Here is a 17,735-nt window from a genome sequence, read left to right as displayed (position 1 = left end):
GGTAACCAAGACAGCATGATACTGGTACCAAAACAGACATATAGACCAATGGAGCAGAACAGAGACCTCAGAAGTAATATCACACATCTATAACCATCTGATACTTGAGAAACTTAACAAAAACAAGCAATGTGGAAAGGATCTCTTATTCAATAAATGGTGCTGGGAAAACTGGCTAGCCATATGCAGAAAACTGACACTGGACCCCTTCCTTACACCTTATACAAAACGTAACTCAAGAGAGATTAAATATAAAACCTAAAACCATAAAAACTCTAGAAGAAAACCTAGGCAATACCATTCAGGACATAGGCATGGGCAAAGACTTCATGACAAAAGTGCTAAAAGCAATTGCAACAAAAGCCAAAATTGACAAACGGAATCTAATTAAACTAAAGAGCTTCTGCATAGCAAACAAAACTATCTTCAGAGTGAACAAGCAATCTACAGAATGGGAGAAAAATTTTGCAATCTACCAATCTGACAAAGGTCTAATATCTAGAATCTACAAGGAACTTAAACATATTTACAAGAAAAAAACAACCCCACCAAAAAGTAGGTGAAGGATATGAACGAACACTTCTCAAAAGAAGACATTTATGTGGCCAACAGATATATGAAAAAAAAGCTCAACATCACTGATCATCAGAGAAATGCAATGAGATACCATCTCATGCCAGTCAGAATGGCGATTATTAAAAGATCAAGAAAAAGATGCTGGTGAGGCTGTGGAGAAATAGGAATGCTTCTACATTGTTGGTGGGAGTATAAATTAGTTCAAACATTATGGAAGACAGTATGGCAATTCCTCAAGGATCTAGAACCAGAAATACCATTTGACCCAGCAATCCCATTCCTGGGTATATACCCAAAGAAATATAAATCATTCTACTATAAAGACACATGCACGTGTATGTTTCTTGCAGCACTATTTACAACAGCAAAGACATGGAACCAACCCAAATGCCCATCAATGATAGACTGGATAAAGAAAATGTGGCACATATACAGCATGGGATACTATGTAGCCATAGAAAGGAATGAGATCATGTTCTTTGTAGGGACATGGATGAAGCTGGAAGCCATTATCCTCAGCAAACTAACACAGGAACAGAAAACCAACCACCACATGTTCTCACAAGTGGGAGTTGAACAGTGAGAACACATGGACACAGGGAGGGAACAACACACACCAGGGCCTGTTGGGGGGTGGGAGGTGAGGGGAGGAACTTAGAGGATGAATCGATAGGTGCAGCAAACCACCATGGCACACATACACCTATGTAACCACCATGGCACACGTACACCTATGTAAGAACCATGGCACACGTACACCTATGTAACCACCATGGCACACGTACACCTATGTAACCACCATGGCACACGTATACCTATGTAACCACCATGGCACACGTATACCTATTGTAACCACCATGGCACACGTATACCTATTGTAACCACCATGGCACATGTATACCTATGTCACAAACTTGTACATTCTGCACGTATGTCTGGGTTCTTGTTTTTTTAGAAAAAAACAAAGAAAAAAATAAGTTGTACATATTATGTATAATTTCTGTGTGTGTATATGTGTATATACATATAAATCATTGTATTCAATAAATATCCATATATGCATGTATTATATACGTTTGTAAATACAAAGAAAAAAGTCTGGAAAGATAGACTAACTGTTTATTGTAGTCACCTACTGGCACGGATATGGGAGAAGACCAGAAACTCATAGAATGAGGAGCTTCTATATATATTTTACTTACATTTTGAGTTTCTAATTTCATCTATACATTTTTAAACTCTAACAACTAAAAAATAATAAATTTTTAAAGAAATTTGATAGCTAAAAATTAGATAATTCTTAATAAAGGCAGTAGAAGTTCTGAAAATGATTAGAGTTAAAAGATGACAAATTATTCCAGAGCTCTCTTCGCCTCTGCAGGTCACATTCTCTATATCCTTCTCTTCCTCCTTTTTACAAAGTTAGCAATTGGAACAAACACTTTAGAATAACTGTTTTATCTATGGAATAAACGTTTGTACCTCCTCCCTTTTCACTCATACCTCCCAGGCTTCCCAAATCCACACTACCCTTAAATAAAAGGTTCACCCTTAAATAAAAGGTTCACCAGCTCTAGAGATCATACGTACAACAGCAAACAGCAAAGAGAGGAAGGAAGGGAGGAAGGGAGGGAGGACCGAAATAAATCAAACCAGTAACAACAACAAACCCAAACTGACCACTAGAGGGAGAACATCACACATAAAACCACTTTGACCTGCCACTCCACGGAAAACCATACCCACAGACAGGTACAAGGGTTGGCGCCACAAAAAATTGCTCCAAGCTAAAAGCCCACAAGCAATCATTCACGTGATTCAGTCTTTGGCTTGCCTAATACGTTCTGAAGCAAAGGGTTTTATTAATAAATGCAAAATTACAAATGTGAATATGTTTCCCCTATTAGTGAGGTCCCCCCGCCCTTCCTGCTCTCAACTAAATTTTTACAAACGTTCTGGAACAGAAGCAAATGTTGAGTTGGAAGCTGCCCTGAAACGGAGTCTGAAGAAAAAATACCCAGTTCTGAACTCAGCCAGAGCGTTAGGAGAAGCCAGTAAGAAACTTTAGCTTCATTTTACAAAGACCAGGGGATTTAATCTTATCAAGGAAGTCCTCTCATACACTCTTTCAGGCTGCTATTTAACGAGGATGATGCAGCACACTTTTCCCTTCATGCTTCACACCCTGATCTCAGTCGCCCTTATCAGCCACATTCTTTTTATGTATTTGTGCCTGGAACGAATGAGCTGATAATGTACCTTTTGATCTTCATTTTTTCCAGTGGATCAATGTGTTGCATTGATCCAAGCCTTCTCCCACCCCGCCCCTAAAAAAAAAGTCCATTTCTTTAGGGTAACCTAATCATTTTAAAAAAGAAGTGACAAATTGCGAGTGGTTATGAACACATGTCTTTCAAAAACATGTAGCCTTAGCCTGGGCCATTTCATTCCCTTAGAATAATTACTGCAATGTGACTAAGCATCGACCAACAAAGTTTGGAGAGGATTTAAAGTAGGTCAAAGGTTTACATTCAGTTCCCTCTGTACCGACTGTTTTAACCTTCCTGCCTTGATTCTACCTTTTCTAGAAGTACTTGCACTTAATTTTCAAAATCTGAAGAAGAAATCGATTTAGTAACCTGTCCAAAGTCACAAATCCAGTGCGTGGTAGAAGAATTTAAACCCAAACACATCTGGCTCCAGAGCCCACCTGTTCTTAACCATTAATCCATTCCACCTCCTCCCTCTTTGCCTTTTTTTTCTCCAGAAAGCTATCCCTTGCCCCAGTAATCGCCTGTCTTCAGTTCACTGCTCCCTACCCCAAACTCACAATAAAACTACGGACTCAATACAGTGGAGAGAACAGAAGTCACAAAAATGGTGTGAGTCCTGGTTCTGCCTCACTCAGCCGTGTCACCTGGGGCATATTGAGTCCTAGTTTTCTAAGCGCACATTGGGAATGTTAACCAAAAATAACCAGTTCCCCTCAAGACTGCTCTGCAAATTAAATTAGGTCACGTACACAAAGCCTCCAGCACAGTGCCTGATACCTAAGAGGTGCCTGTTGGCTGGAAGGCAAACCAGCCAAGACAAGAAAAGACATAGAACAACCACAATTTACAGCACAATGAACACAGTCTACCAGGAGAAAGTGATCTGATTCAGAAAGTAACACTTTCACCTTCCTCACTGGCTTTATAACACAGCCACCGTCCAGGGAAAGATGGCTGGAGACATCACAGGGTCCCACACCACATCACCTTGAGTGGAGGCTGCAATAGTCAGGGAATCTTCCATGACTTGCACCGAATACTTGGAAAGCCCTTTTTGGGAGTTGTTTTATACAAACTGATTCCAACTACAGGATTGTTGAGGGCAGTGCATGCATAGAATTATGTCCCAAAGTATCTAGGTCCATTATTGCTGTCTGTAAAAAAAAAAAAAAAAAAAGTGACAATCCATGGCAGGGTCGTCTGTCTGTGAAGGGGCCAGGGAAGGAAATTCACCTCTGCATTTAATAGGTCTCCCAAAACAAACAGGAAAGAAGTGCTTGGTAACAGTTAATTTTACTTGCTCTTGTGATCATTTGAACTCAACTATTTTTGACCATCCTCAGAAAAGATGGAGAAAGGCTGTCATTTTCTCCCAAGACACTCTCAGACCTTACTCTTGTTCTAGATGAATGGCTTTCAAACTTTTTGGTTTCAGAATCCCTTTACACTCCTAGAAATAATTGAGGACCCCACAGAATTTCCATAATGTGGACTGTATCTACAGACATTGAACATATTAAAAGATTGAACCAAGTGTGGTGGCTCACACCTGTAATCCCAGCGCTTTGAGAGGTAGAGACAGGAGGATGGCTCGAGGTCAGGCATTTAAGACCAGGTTGGGCAACACAGTGAGACCCCTGTCTCTACATTTTAAGAAAAAATTAAGACTGGGAAATTTTTTAACATAAAAATATACAAGCTCATATTCTGTGAGCCCTCAGGCTACATAACACATAGTCTCTAGAAAACTCCACTGTATACTCTTGAGAGAATTTAAAAAACAAACAACATCTTAATATTATTATGAAAATCAGTTTGACTCACAAGCCTCCTGCAACGGGACTGGAGGTCTCTGGGGTATCCTTAAAGAACTGATGAGCTAGATAAAACCTGCACCAGGTTGTAGTGAGTCCTGTCTGCCACATCCTGAACTCTTCTCCTTGCATATCATACTGATTTTCATTGATTTTTATGATTTTTAGAGACAGGCTATGGCTCTGCCACCCAGGCTGGAGTGCAGCAGTGTGATCATAGCTCACTGCAGGCTCAAACTCCTGAGCTCAAGCAATCCTCCCACCTCAGCCTTACTCCTGAGTTGCTAGAACTATAGGAGTACACTAGCATGCCCAGCTAATTTTTCTATTGTTTGTAGAGATGGAATCTCACTATGTTGCCTACGCTGATCACAAACTCCTGGCCTCAAATCATCCTCCTGCCTTGGCCTCCCAAAGTGCTAGGATTACTGGTGTGAGCCACCATGCCCAGCCCCCATCTTGATTTTTAAATCTGGTCATTTATGTAGTTAGAGTTTAGATCCTGATCCTGGACCAATAATTTCAAAGAAGGATTAAATGAGAAGGAAGAATTTAAACAATTAGGCAGAACAACCTAAACAACTATTCTCTAAAACCAAAATGCAAATTGGCACTGAAGACATCACAGAAAACCTTGAACAGGCTGGTCAACATAGACCGGACCAAGACTGTCCTCGCTTTTCTCTTTTCCGTCTTTTTAATTATTGTCATGCCCATGAATGAGTTTTCCATTAGTATTAAACCTGCTAAAGGTTCATTGTGAGGTAGATTCAAGAGGAAAAGTCCCAGAATTTCACAATATATGTAGCAACAAACAGATCTCACTCTCCCCTTCCATGAGAACTTTGTGGGACAGACAGACCATACAGGATCGGGTATTTCCAAATTCAAATACTAACAGAGGTTTGGGGATTAATCATGCCAGCTTTTTTCTTTTTGAATGTTTGATATGGGGGTCAAGGTTAAGCTTTTCTATGCAGTTTCTGTGTTCTTTCTTACTCTTAGCCCATTTTGTCCTCTGCTCTGTGGCTGTCACTCCATGGCTGCCCAGTGCCATCCGGTAGTACCTTCCTGCTCCTTTGCTTCTAATAATCATATTCATAATAGGAACAAGTACCTAGGGAGCACTTATCCAGGTACTTTAAGCACTTCATTTTTGCAGTGTCTAATATCCTGCCACAACCCCAAAAGGTAGGTATTATTATTCCCATTTTACCTTAGAAGTCATTGCTTGTCTCAAGATGGCACAGTTACGTATGTGGTGGTGCAGAAATAGGAGCCCAGACAATCTTACGCCAAAGCCCTCTACCCACGACGCTAAACTGCCTTTTAAAGAGAGTGATGCTGGACACAATGGCTCTCACCTGTAATCCCAGCACTTTGGGAGGCTGAGGCAAGTGGATTGCTTGAGCCTTTGAGTTCAAGACAAGCCTGGGCAAGATGGCAAAACCCCATCTCTACAAAAAAAAAAAAATACAAAAAAAACTAGTGGGCATGGTGGCATGTGCCTACAGTCCCAGATTCTAGGAGGCTGAGGTGGGAGGCTCACCTGAGCCCAGGAGGTAGAGGCTGCAGTGAGCCATAACTGCACCACTGCCCTCCATCTGAGATTCTGTCTCAAAAAAAATAAAAATAAAAGACAGTGATTTAAGGGATTGAAGGGGCATCCTTCCTATGTTATTTAAAAGTAAATAAATCTTATTTGGCAAAGGTGTGGAGCAGAGAAAAATTGTGGACTTTGAAAAAGCAACCAGGGGCCCTTCCCCACGGGCACCAAAGTGGATGCAGGTGAAGCTTTTATCAGTGCCACCTGACAAGGAAAGCCTTATCTCTTTTCCCGATAGTCTGCTAGTGGTTTCCCTTTTCCCCTAAGCGTGGATTCAGAGCTTCTTGCATTACCCTGCTGAGGTCCAAGCTGACATGCTGTAAAACAGTTGCTCTCATCAATCTTCCATTCCTCTCAGCAAAGAAAACAAGGGGTTTTCAGACATGGCCCAGACCCAAGGGCGGGAAAGCAATCCTATCCGACCTTCAATTACTCTGGACCGGATCACCTTCTTCCCTGACAACTGTGACTAATTCCAAAGGCCCAACCAGCCTTCTCATAATCATGGCTTTGGGGTCAATTACTTTGAGGGCAGATTAGAATCGGATCTGAAGCTGAAAAATTCCACTCTCTTGGTAGTAATCCCTTGAACTTTCCAATCCTAAATAGGGCAAGTTTCAAGAAAGAGCATTTCTCTTTTTTTACAGCCTACCTGAATATTGTAATAATTTTGCTTAATCAAAAAATTAATTAAACTCTTGCTCTAATGGTCTAAACATAAGAGTCAGAAGAAGGAAGTTCTGGCCATCTGCCAAAGCTCCATCTGAGGCTCTCAAAGTTAATAATTTCCATGGTGTTTTAAGCATTTCAAGCAACAAAGGCTAGCTTTCTCTAATAGCACAGCTGATTCTGGCGAACCTATAAAACTGAGGCCTCCTCTAGGGTAGTTTGTATCCAGAGAATTAAGTTTTAAGAAATAAATCAACAGTCAAAAAATTAAAATTTTGCTATTCTCTGATATTAATCTGCAAACTTAGTCATAAGTGCTCAAGTTAATGAAAATGGGCTCTGCTGAGATTACTCATGGCTGTTAAATGCTTTTAGGTGGGGATGGGGTGGGGATAGAGGAGAGGCAGCTCATAAGGTATTTCTAGGCAAAATGAGGTCCCTGGGCAACCCACAGCTTTTTCTTACATTTATACATTTCTTACTTGATCAGTCATTCTTCAGATATAAATACATGGGATTTTTTTTTTTTTTGGCTCTGTGAAATGAATCAACTCTTCATAATCTAGGCTGCAAATGCAAATTGGCACCCCACAGATGAAATCTGGCTGCAGAAGCAATTTATTAGGTCTTCACAGTGTTTGCTTTTTTAAAATCTTAGTTGGTTGCCAACATGAAAAACTCAGAAGACTTCACACAAAAATGCAAACATCTAGCGAATCCTGGAAACTGGATAACTGAGCAACTCCCGGCTGACATTTCTGTAGGGAAGCAGCAGCATGCTTAGAACAGGCCTCACTCAGGCCCGGCCTGCTTCACCTGTTGATCCCTCTGGCCTGGCCTTGAGCTTCCTTTGTTCCTCCACAGCCAGCCAGCAGGTTAACTCCCTTACGAGAAATACTGCTAATGTCACGTTAATACTTGTTTGAAGGAAGGAGGGAAACAGATATGCCAAATATATAAAAAAGAAAAAATAAGCCCCACACTAATCCCTTGCATAAAATTCAGAACAGAAAGCAGTATGTTTACGGTGTGTTGTTGTTGTTTTTTCCAGATATTCCTTAAGTCAACTATGGATTTTACTACAGGCAAAAATTTTATTTGCAGCTTGAATACTGAGGATAAAAATGTAATCTATTTCAAATAGCAAGAGAATTAGAATTCTGGATTCTCTGGATGAAATTTCAGTCATTATTTTTTGTCAACAGAATTGACAGTAAAGACAGTTCCTGAAAAAAAACAGAATTTACCAATACACCACTTTGAAGTCACCACCTCCACCACACCCCTGCCCCAACCAACAAACTTTTTTTTTTTTTTTTTTTGAGACGGAGTTTCACTCTTGTTGCCCAGGCTGGAGTGCAATGGCACACTCTCAGCTCAGTGCAACCTCTGCCTCCCGAGTTCCATTGATTCCCCTGCCTCAGGCTCCCAAGTAGCTGGGATTACAGATGCCCACCACCACATCTAGCTAATTTTTGTATTTTTAGTAGAGAGAGGATTTCACCATGTTGGCCAAGTTGTTCATAAACTCCTGAGCTCAGGTAATCCACCCGCCTCGGCCTCCCAAAGTGCTGGGATTACAGGCAAGAGCCACCGTGCCTGGCCCCAACCAACTCTTACTAAAATAAATGGTAGCTTCCATTTCTTTTTTTCCTCAACGGTCATATGGACAATTGAGATGCTTTGTTCAAAAAAAGGTGGAAGGTGGGGGTGAAAAGAAAATGTCCATATTGACACGAATCTGTACTCCATTTTAAGCTACAGGTTGAACGATGTAGTTTGAGGCATCTATGCAGCCCATTTTCCATGAAGAAAAGGTCCCTCTTGATTACCACCCCTATTTCCCCCAAGCCCTGCCTTCTTCTAATCATGTTTACAGCTTTAAGAAAAAAGATACATGTTGCTTCTCACTTAACTGTAATGTACAGTCCAAAAAAAGATTGTCCAGGATTCAGGACTAAAGCAGACTTGAGAAAAACCTCAAATTCCTTCCATGCTTCAACGGGGCAAGAAATGAGAATTAGAAACCAACTCTACATATAAGAGTGCCTAAAACAACAGCAACAAAAAACAGTTTTTTAATACTGGAACTGGCACATCGACCAAATGGTCTGCTCTGCTCCAAGTGTTTATTTAAAGCAGAAATAGCTCACAAGTGATGAATAAACAGAGAATGGAGGACCGTAGAATGTGGAAGTCGTGTTAGATCACTTGTGGTTTAAAATGTGTTTAGAAACAAGCAGGCACAAGCTTTCTCATAATTTAAGTGAAATCCTTAGCAATATATCAACCTGCAGGAAAAAAAAAAATTCTATCAAAGTGCCTTCTTTTAGTGCATGTAGTGGTTTATTTAGTAGCTTCAGGAACTGCTACACTTTCCACTATGTTAAGCTCTCTGAAAAACTGAGAGTGCAGATAAAGATGCTGCAAAGACATTGCCCCTCTTAAAGTTGACTGACAAAGAAATCTGCAACTCAGATCAGATTTTTTTACTTTTGATGGAAGTAGTCTCCATTAGAAGCTTATGTCCTGAAGGTCTTACATCTTGGAAAAGAAAGAAGTTGCCTCAAGTCTTAATGCTGCTAAGGATCAATTGGCTGTAATGTTGGCTGCAAATGCCAGTAGAGATTTAATTAACTGGTTTTGTTAGGATAGTTATTATTTTGTTAGTGTTGTGGCACAATGTACAAAGTTGCTTAAGTTTTGAGTAATCTGCCTCTACCCCTATTTTTCCCTTATGCCTCTATTTTTTGGGTGCAGTTTTACAGACAGTGAGGCTTTTCAGGACTACATCTATGGCATTCAACCTGAACTTTTCATACTCCCGTTTTGTTGGTCTGCTCATATGTCACAATGCAACATTATAAAGTGTAGTGGCCATAGCTTTCCATAGTTTGGGGTATTCTTTAGTTGGTAACCCAGACATGTAGTTCTTAAATAAATGGCTTGTAAGGATGTCATTTTATTTATTTTTAGAAACAGGCTCTTGCTCTGTTGTCCAGGCTGGAGTGCAGTGTACAATCACAGTCCACTGCAGCCTTGAGCTCCTGCGCACAAGCGAACCTTCCTCCTCAGCCTCTCAGGTAGCCGGGACTACAGGCACACACTGCCATACCCACCTAATTTTTATTTTTCATTTTTTATAAAGATGGGGTCTTGCTATGTTGCTGTGTTAGTGCATTCTCACACTACTATGAATACTCAAGAGGTTCTCTATTAAAAAAAGAGGTTTAACTGACACACAGTTTCATGTGGCTGGGGAGGCCTCAGAAAACTTACAATCATGGTGGAAGGCACCTCTTCACAGGGTGGCAGGAGAGAGAGAGTCCTGAGAAAAGGGAAAAGCCTCTTATATAACTATCAGAACGTAGAGAACTTACTCACTATCACTAGAACAGCAGGGGGGTTACAGCCCCCACGATTCAATTACTCCCACCAGGTCTCTCACAGAGCATGTAAGGATTGTGGGATGAGACTGCATAGGGGAATTCAAGAGGAAATTTGGGTGGGGATGCAGCCAAACCACATCAGTTACCCAGGCTGGCCTCAAGTTCCTGGCCTCAAATGATCCTCTTGCCTCAACTTCCCAAAGTGTTGGGATTATAGGTATCAGCCACCGTCCCCAATTTAGGAATTAATTTTACATGCCTTCCAGTATTATGCTGCTGCTGAAAATGCAATTCTAAAAAGTATACCCAAAACATCCAAAAATATTTATGCAATATAACATTAATTAACAAGAGAAGAATTCCAAATATATACACTATAAATATAACAATGTAAAAAATATATGCAGGTGGGAGGTAACAAGTTAAAACAAACTGTACTAGAGTAGAGTGACTTTAAAAATAAAATCTCTTATTTCCTACATTAGCTATTTGCTACAAATGTTTGTTCTTTTTTTTTTTTTGGCCTGGGATTAATCATCAATGAGTGGAAGTTTGTAGAAAAATATTTAATATCCACAAAATGAACCAAAAATGTGGCGAAACATTCTAGCTTCATTACTTTTTTTTTTTTTTTTTTTGAGATGAAGTCTTGTTCTATTATCCAGGCTGGAATGCAATGGCACAATCTGGGCTTACTGCAGTATTTGCCTCCAAGTTCAAGCAATTCTCCTGGCTCAATCCTAAGTAGCTGGGACGACAGGCACGTGTCACCACTCTTGGCTAAATTTTTTTTGTATTTTTAGTCAAGACAGGGTTTTGGCATATTGGCCAGGCTAATCTCAAACTCGTGACCTCAAGTAACCCGCCCGTCTTGGCCTCCCAAAATGCTGGGATTACAGGCATAAGCCACTGAGCCTGGCCTACATAATTGCTTTTCAAGTCAAATGTTTTAACATGTTAAGAGGCTAAGCACAAAAGTAGCAATCAAGTGTTGGGTAACACTTTTGAGTATTATTTGATTTAAATATTTCTTTCAAATGGCACCAAGAAATGGCTTAAGCATTCTCAGGACTGAGAAATCAAGATGGGATCTTGATACCAGGGACCTTAGGTTGAAAGCCACTGTTCTAAAACAAGGTGCTTTCCTGGCATGTGAGGCAAACACTGGGTTTTACAAGATTATCAACTGAGGCAGTGCCTTTGATTTGGCATTACCTACTGTGGCAAGAGGCAGCAAGGTCATGATAGGCTTCCTGGTGGAATAACCTTGCCTTTTGGAATAAAAATTCCCATCAATTACTGACATATCAAAGTTATACACTAGCTAATAAACATGAAAGTTTTCTAGCAAATAAAACACACATATCACAAAGTCATTTCTTTAAAAGAAAACACAAAGAAGAGAAAGAGAAAAGAAGCTGATGAGAGTGAAGCCTGATTTAACAGTTAAGTTTATTCGACATAGTGCATGATTCAAAGCATCTGATAACCCATAGCTGACAAGGTTTCCTATTCCCTATTACAAAATACAAGATATCCTGAATATAGCTAATTCAAGGTCCTCATTCATTTTCCCCTATACCTAGAATTAAGCAGGTTTCCCCTTTTAGCACACATTTCACATTCACTGAAGGCTTTGGGGAGAGGGGGAAACAGAGCTTATGACCACCTCTCTGAACCAAAGGCACTTAATATTAAAAGATAAAGCACAGTAGAGTCACCCCACAGACATTCCTGCGTGTTCAATGGCTGAACTTCAGCATACCATCACTGGCCCATGTGGGATTCATCATAACAATGTAAAAGACACTGGTTTCCTTGGAAAAGCAAAGTGCAGTATGAATATAAAGGAGTCACCACCACCCCTTTTCTCAAAACAATACATAAGAGAATTCTTAACTTTATATGATTAGTATCACCCAAGGTTCACACATGGAAAAAAAAACAGCTAAAAAATAAACTATCATAAATTCTCAGTATGAAGTCACAATAGAATCTGATATCCTCTTTAGAACTGGTGAGTTAGAGAGAACCCCAGAGGTCAAGCTGTCCATCCCCCCATTTGATAGGGGAGGGCACTTGAGGCCCAGGAAGGTCAAGTGTCGAACCTGGGGTCTGACCCCTGTGGCAGGGCCTGGGTAGGATGCCGGCCTTCTGAAGGTTCCCTCCACTCCCCTTCCTCTTTAAAGACTCTCAAAAGTAAAATAAGGCAATGATCTCCAAAGACGCACCACACAATAAAGCACATGCACTGACCCAGGTCAGCGATTCGGTCTCGCAAGACGGTTCCTTTGGCCATTGGGCAGGTATGTAACCCACCTCAGGGTGGGAATTCTTTGCGTGAGATTGTTCAAAGTTCTGAGGGAAGCCCAGTGTAGGCCAGACATGACTCCTCCATGGATTGCGAAAGGCTCTTCTTGGTTGTCAGTCCATGGTGGGCGGGCGGTCGGCTGCACAGCGGAATCCCAGATTCGAAGCGGAGCTATCAGGTGTGTTCTGGCTCCGAGCAGCACAGCGATACCTGTAACAGTAGGACTGTGTAGAGAGAGAAAACAAGGTAAGTGCTCTTGGGACTCTCGGCCGAGGGCTCTAAACTGTCAGACGCATGTTGCACAAAAGCACCAGCTGTAGACAGTGCTTCCCCACAGCCCTTCCTGTATGGATACTTAACATGTATGCTTTAAAAACGGCAGCACATTCAAGAATTAACCACATGTTTTCCAATGTCCTTTACCTTAGAAACATAACACAGATATGGTACAAAGACATTCAACATTAATTATAACAGCAAAAAAGAAAACGTAACAACCAATGGTTGCCTAAGTTTAGGCACATCCATATAACAGAAAAGTAAGCAGCCATTCAGTCATGATTTTACATAATATTTAATGACACAGGAAGTTTTCATGATAAAATATAAAATGAGGCCAGGTGCAGTGGCTCACCTGTAATCCTAAAACTTTGGGAAGGTGAGGTGGAAGGACTGCTTGAGGCCAGGAGTTTGAGGCCAGCCTGGGCAACACAGTAAGACCCCATCTCTACAAAAAATTAGCTGAGTATGGTGATGTGCCCCTATAGTCCCAGTTACTTGAGAGGTTACAGTGGGAAGATCTCCTGAGCCCAGGTGTTAAAGGCTGCAGTGCACCATCACTGAGCCACCATGCTAAAGCCTGGGTGACAGAGCAAGACCTTGTCTCCGACAGAAAAGAAAGTTAAATGAAAAAGTCAGAACATATGCTGCATATGTGGTATGACTCAGTGTAGATAACGAGATACACCAAGAAAAAAAGACTGAAAGCTTCACAATGTGCACAGTAGTTATCCCTCCAGCAACCTGGGTTTCATATTTCCTATAGGAAAGCAATGCAATATTCCTATATAATAAGTATATTAATTTTTGAAATTAAACCAAGTAATAAGTGATAGATGGCAACTGAAAAAATATTAAGAACAACACTAAGATATCATTTAATAACTAAATAACATTTATGATATCATTTACTATCTAAATCATATTTATGATATCATTTAACACTAAAAGATTGGCAAAAATTAGACAACAAGCCTAGAAACATCGAATGTAGGAAAGGCTGTGGGAAAACACTGCTTTTTAAAAATACATTGCTGTGGGAGTTTAAATCGTAGTAACTAATAAAGCTATACAATGTTGTGAGTGGTTTTACATCTGCGTTGTTAAATAAGAGCCAGGCACAAGTACACACATGCACACCAACAGAGACCTTGAGCGTCTAGTACATACCAGACATGGGGCCAGGTATCTTCATCTGTTATGTCATTTGATTGTAACAGGCCAGAGAAATGACTTACCCAAGATTGCACAATTAAAGAAAGTAGAATTCCAATTCAGATCTAACTGTGGTGTGCTTTTTTTCTTTCAAGATTCTACACTCCCAGAGGGAAGGATACCACTTCTCATGTCTTCTTTCTCACTGCCCAATACACAAGCCCTGCATGCACTCATACACTGGCACACACATAACAGCTGAATGCATATATCCCTGGCTACCTAGCAGGTATTCAGTGATTAATCACAAATTACTTCAAAAGCCTCCACGTGCCAAAAATAACCACACATGAAACTCTTGTGCCCTAGGATTATTCTCCAACCCAAAATAATGGAGAATAAAAATAAACTAGTCATCCTGTGTGCCATGAACGTAAACTCTGAGGTGGCCCAGTGCAGCTCAAGTCCCTGCAAGCTGGTTAAAGAAGTTTCACAAAGAAACATGTGGAATAACTTTGGAATCTATGCAGAAGTGCTAATTTAGAGTCGGGGGAAGATAAGTCAGCATGCAAAAGGTTTTTTCTTTTCTGTATTATTCTCTTTTCTTTCAGAAAAGTAAAATGCTTCTTATCTTTATGAAAAGTATCTCTAAAGTTTGACACAGAAATTCTCTGGAGCACTTCTACCATAAAAAAGAAAGACACAGTGCTCTATTTTCTATAGATAGTGAAACGATAAAAACCAATTTTCTCATTTTCCTTGTGGTCAGTGAAGAATACAACATTAGCAATTCTCAGGTAGACAAAAGGAAGACAAATTTAAAATATGCTAGAAATAATTGATACATTGATAGCATCTACCACTATGTGTGACCTGCATGCAATGGAAGCTCTCAAATGACTAGAGATGACCATGCAGGAAGACACAGCAAAAGCCTCATTCCATGTAGAGCCTACTCATTGGGCTGTGAAACAACGGTGCTTTGGTATTTCTAGAGTCAAGTTCCTGCGGATAATCCAGGGCCCCACGCAACCAAGCATGTGTAGTGAATTCCACACTACAGCAAACATCAGGTTCACGGGGAGCTAGACGATGACATGACATTCTTGTCCCATAAATGTACATGCATGACCAAAAACAATCAAGTGTTTCCTGATTGCTCACTGAGTACGCCCACAGAAGAGACCTGAGCAGTATCATGGTCCTGTCTTGCTGGAGATCTCAGGCTGGCTGAAGAAACAGATGACACATCAAACAGCTACAAAGTTTAGAGAGGTAACAATTCTGAGGTAATTAGCCATACAGGTGAAGGAGCTGTCCCATATAGAATGCCAATGTTTTGGGAAAGACTTTTTTAGAAGGCAGAAATTGATGTGGGTAGGATTTCCATGATCATGGCAGTGGTCCTTGCACCTCGGCAAACATAAGAACGGCAATATACCTTGTTTAAATCCATGTTCCTAGGCCACACATCCAGAAACTCTGATTCTGGGTCTAGTATGGGCCCCAAGAGCATACTTCTAACAAGCTTCAAGGTGCTGCTGATGGTACAGGCCCATGGGCCACACTTTGAGTAACACTGGTTACAGGATTTAGAAAGGAGAAAAGAAGGCACACGAAGTGGAGAAAACAACGGCTTCAGAGGCATGAAAACGGAAACATTCAGGCAAGTGGAGAGCACAGCAAGGCCACAGCCTGATCATGTCAGAGCATGGTTTAATCATTCATCGAATATACAAGAGCTTACAATATGGATGCTATTTTAGGTATGACAGATACAATCAGAACAAGACAAACAAGATACCTGTTATCAGGGAGCTAACATTCAATAGGGAATTGTCAGAAAATAAACCAATACATTCAAGATGGTTTCCAGGAATAGTCACTTTGGAAGGAAGGAAAACAGGGAAACAGGACTGAGAGTGACTAGGAGCCTACTTCAGATAGGGTGATGGTCTGGGAAGCCCTCTCTGAGAAGATCATAGTGAGCTGAGTTGCTCAAAGATCTGGAGCATGAGAATTCCAGGCAAGAACAACGACTGGCACAAGATGGTTAATGATAAGCAGGAAATGTGGGTGAGTAAATAGGATTGAGTCACATCACGCACAGCCTTCTCGGCAGACAGAGGAGTCTGGACTTGATACACGTGAAAACTGTATTAGGTTACTGGTACAAAAGCAATCACAGTTTTTGCCATGAAAAGTAATGGCAAAACTGCAATTACTTTTGCACCAACCTAGTAACAACTAATATTTTGCTAATTTACTCACCAAAAAGGACAAAATCTAAGACTCATTAGCTATTTAATCTTAGGCAGAGCCTTTTTGAATTTGTTCCCTCATCAATAAAATGGAGCTATCAATGGAATCATGTTAAAATACTTCATCAAGCTCAGTGGCTCACACCTGTAATTCCAGCACTTTGGGAGGCCAAGGTGGGTGGATCACCTATCAGGAGTTCAAGACCAGCCTGGCCAACATGGCAAAACCCTGTCTCTACTAAAAATACAAAAATTAGCTAGCATGGCAGTGGGTACTTGTAATCCCAGCTATTCAATAGTCTGAGGCAGGAGAATTTCCTAAATCAGGAAGGCGGAGGTTGCAGTGAGCTGAGATTGCATCACTGTACTCAGCCTGGGTGACAAGAGTGAAACTCCACCTGAAAAAAGAAAAACCCTAAACTAAACAAAAAAAACCTTCATCTGTGCCTTTACATATAAAAGGAAAGCACTAAGCAAGTGGAAGTCATTATAACTGCTACTATATAATAAATGTAACACTCTTAATCACAGAAACTAACTTTGCCTGTCTTATCTGACCTCTTTGGGGTAACTGGCTTCCTCACTAAAACAACAAAGGTATTAGCCAGCTTCCAAGCAGGTCTTTGGAACCTTGTATTCAACTGCAGGAAGATGGTAATGGCCCTGCCAGCATCTGAATGTGGATATACATTTGCTACATAAATGGAAATGTTAAGAAATCTCTCTGGTGATAGGGCATAGGATTTAGGTTTTTGTTGAATGGCATATTTCCACCTGTCACTTATCTCTTAAATTACCTAAGAAACTTTTTAAACCTAAGATGATGTTCATATGCCACAAAACCTAGTATATAACAGCTAAAATGAACTGTTGGGACCTGCCCAAAGCACTGTGTTGAGATTCTATGGCTGTAATACAGGATAGCAGAAAAAAAATCAAGGATATATAAGAGATTATTCCCAGAGCCACATCTGAAGACCCTGATATATAGAGAATAATGTCATTCTTGAAAGACAAAAATTAAGTACACAAAAAGGTTTGCTAGAATACTATCCTATCAATTGTTTTCTTCAGGAAGCATAATGATTTTGTTTTCATTTTGATCATTATTATATATTTTCTAATTTTTGTGCAATGAAAATGTCTTCTTTGTATAATAAAAAAAGTTTAAAATCAGTGCCCCTCCCTTCCCCACCACCAAAAGTTAGTTCTTTATTAGATCACAGCAATCCCTGAGACTGACCATTAACCAAAAGGATGATAAAGAATTAAACCCTAAAAAGCAAGACTCACTACAAAAGTTAGTGTTGAAAGGTCAGAGCCATCACTTGAGAAAACAGTCAATTCACACCATGATTCCATTTAAAGACACTCATTCACTCAGCAAACATTTATTAATAAA

At 40.4% G+C, this 17,735-nt stretch overlaps 1 protein-coding gene across 2 annotated transcripts in view; it reads right to left on the bottom strand.

Annotated features, from left to right (window-relative positions):
* Positions 1-11,760: 11,760 nt before the first annotated feature.
* Positions 11,761-17,735, bottom strand: part of SUMF1 (sulfatase modifying factor 1) — a 111,432-nt gene continuing 105,457 nt past the window's right edge. For both annotated transcript variants that reach the window (XM_003927127.3, XM_074404873.1), the window contains one exon: positions 11,761-12,862. In XM_003927127.3, the coding sequence (XP_003927176.1) occupies positions 12,752-12,862 (111 nt within the window). In that variant the 3' untranslated portion in view covers positions 11,761-12,751. The remainder of the gene's footprint in view (positions 12,863-17,735) is intronic.

Source organism: Saimiri boliviensis, chromosome 8, assembly GCF_048565385.1.
Source record: "Saimiri boliviensis isolate mSaiBol1 chromosome 8, mSaiBol1.pri, whole genome shotgun sequence".
Classification (NCBI taxonomy): Eukaryota; Metazoa; Chordata; class Mammalia; order Primates; family Cebidae; genus Saimiri; species Saimiri boliviensis.
This window is presented reverse-complemented; position numbering and strand designations above follow the sequence as displayed.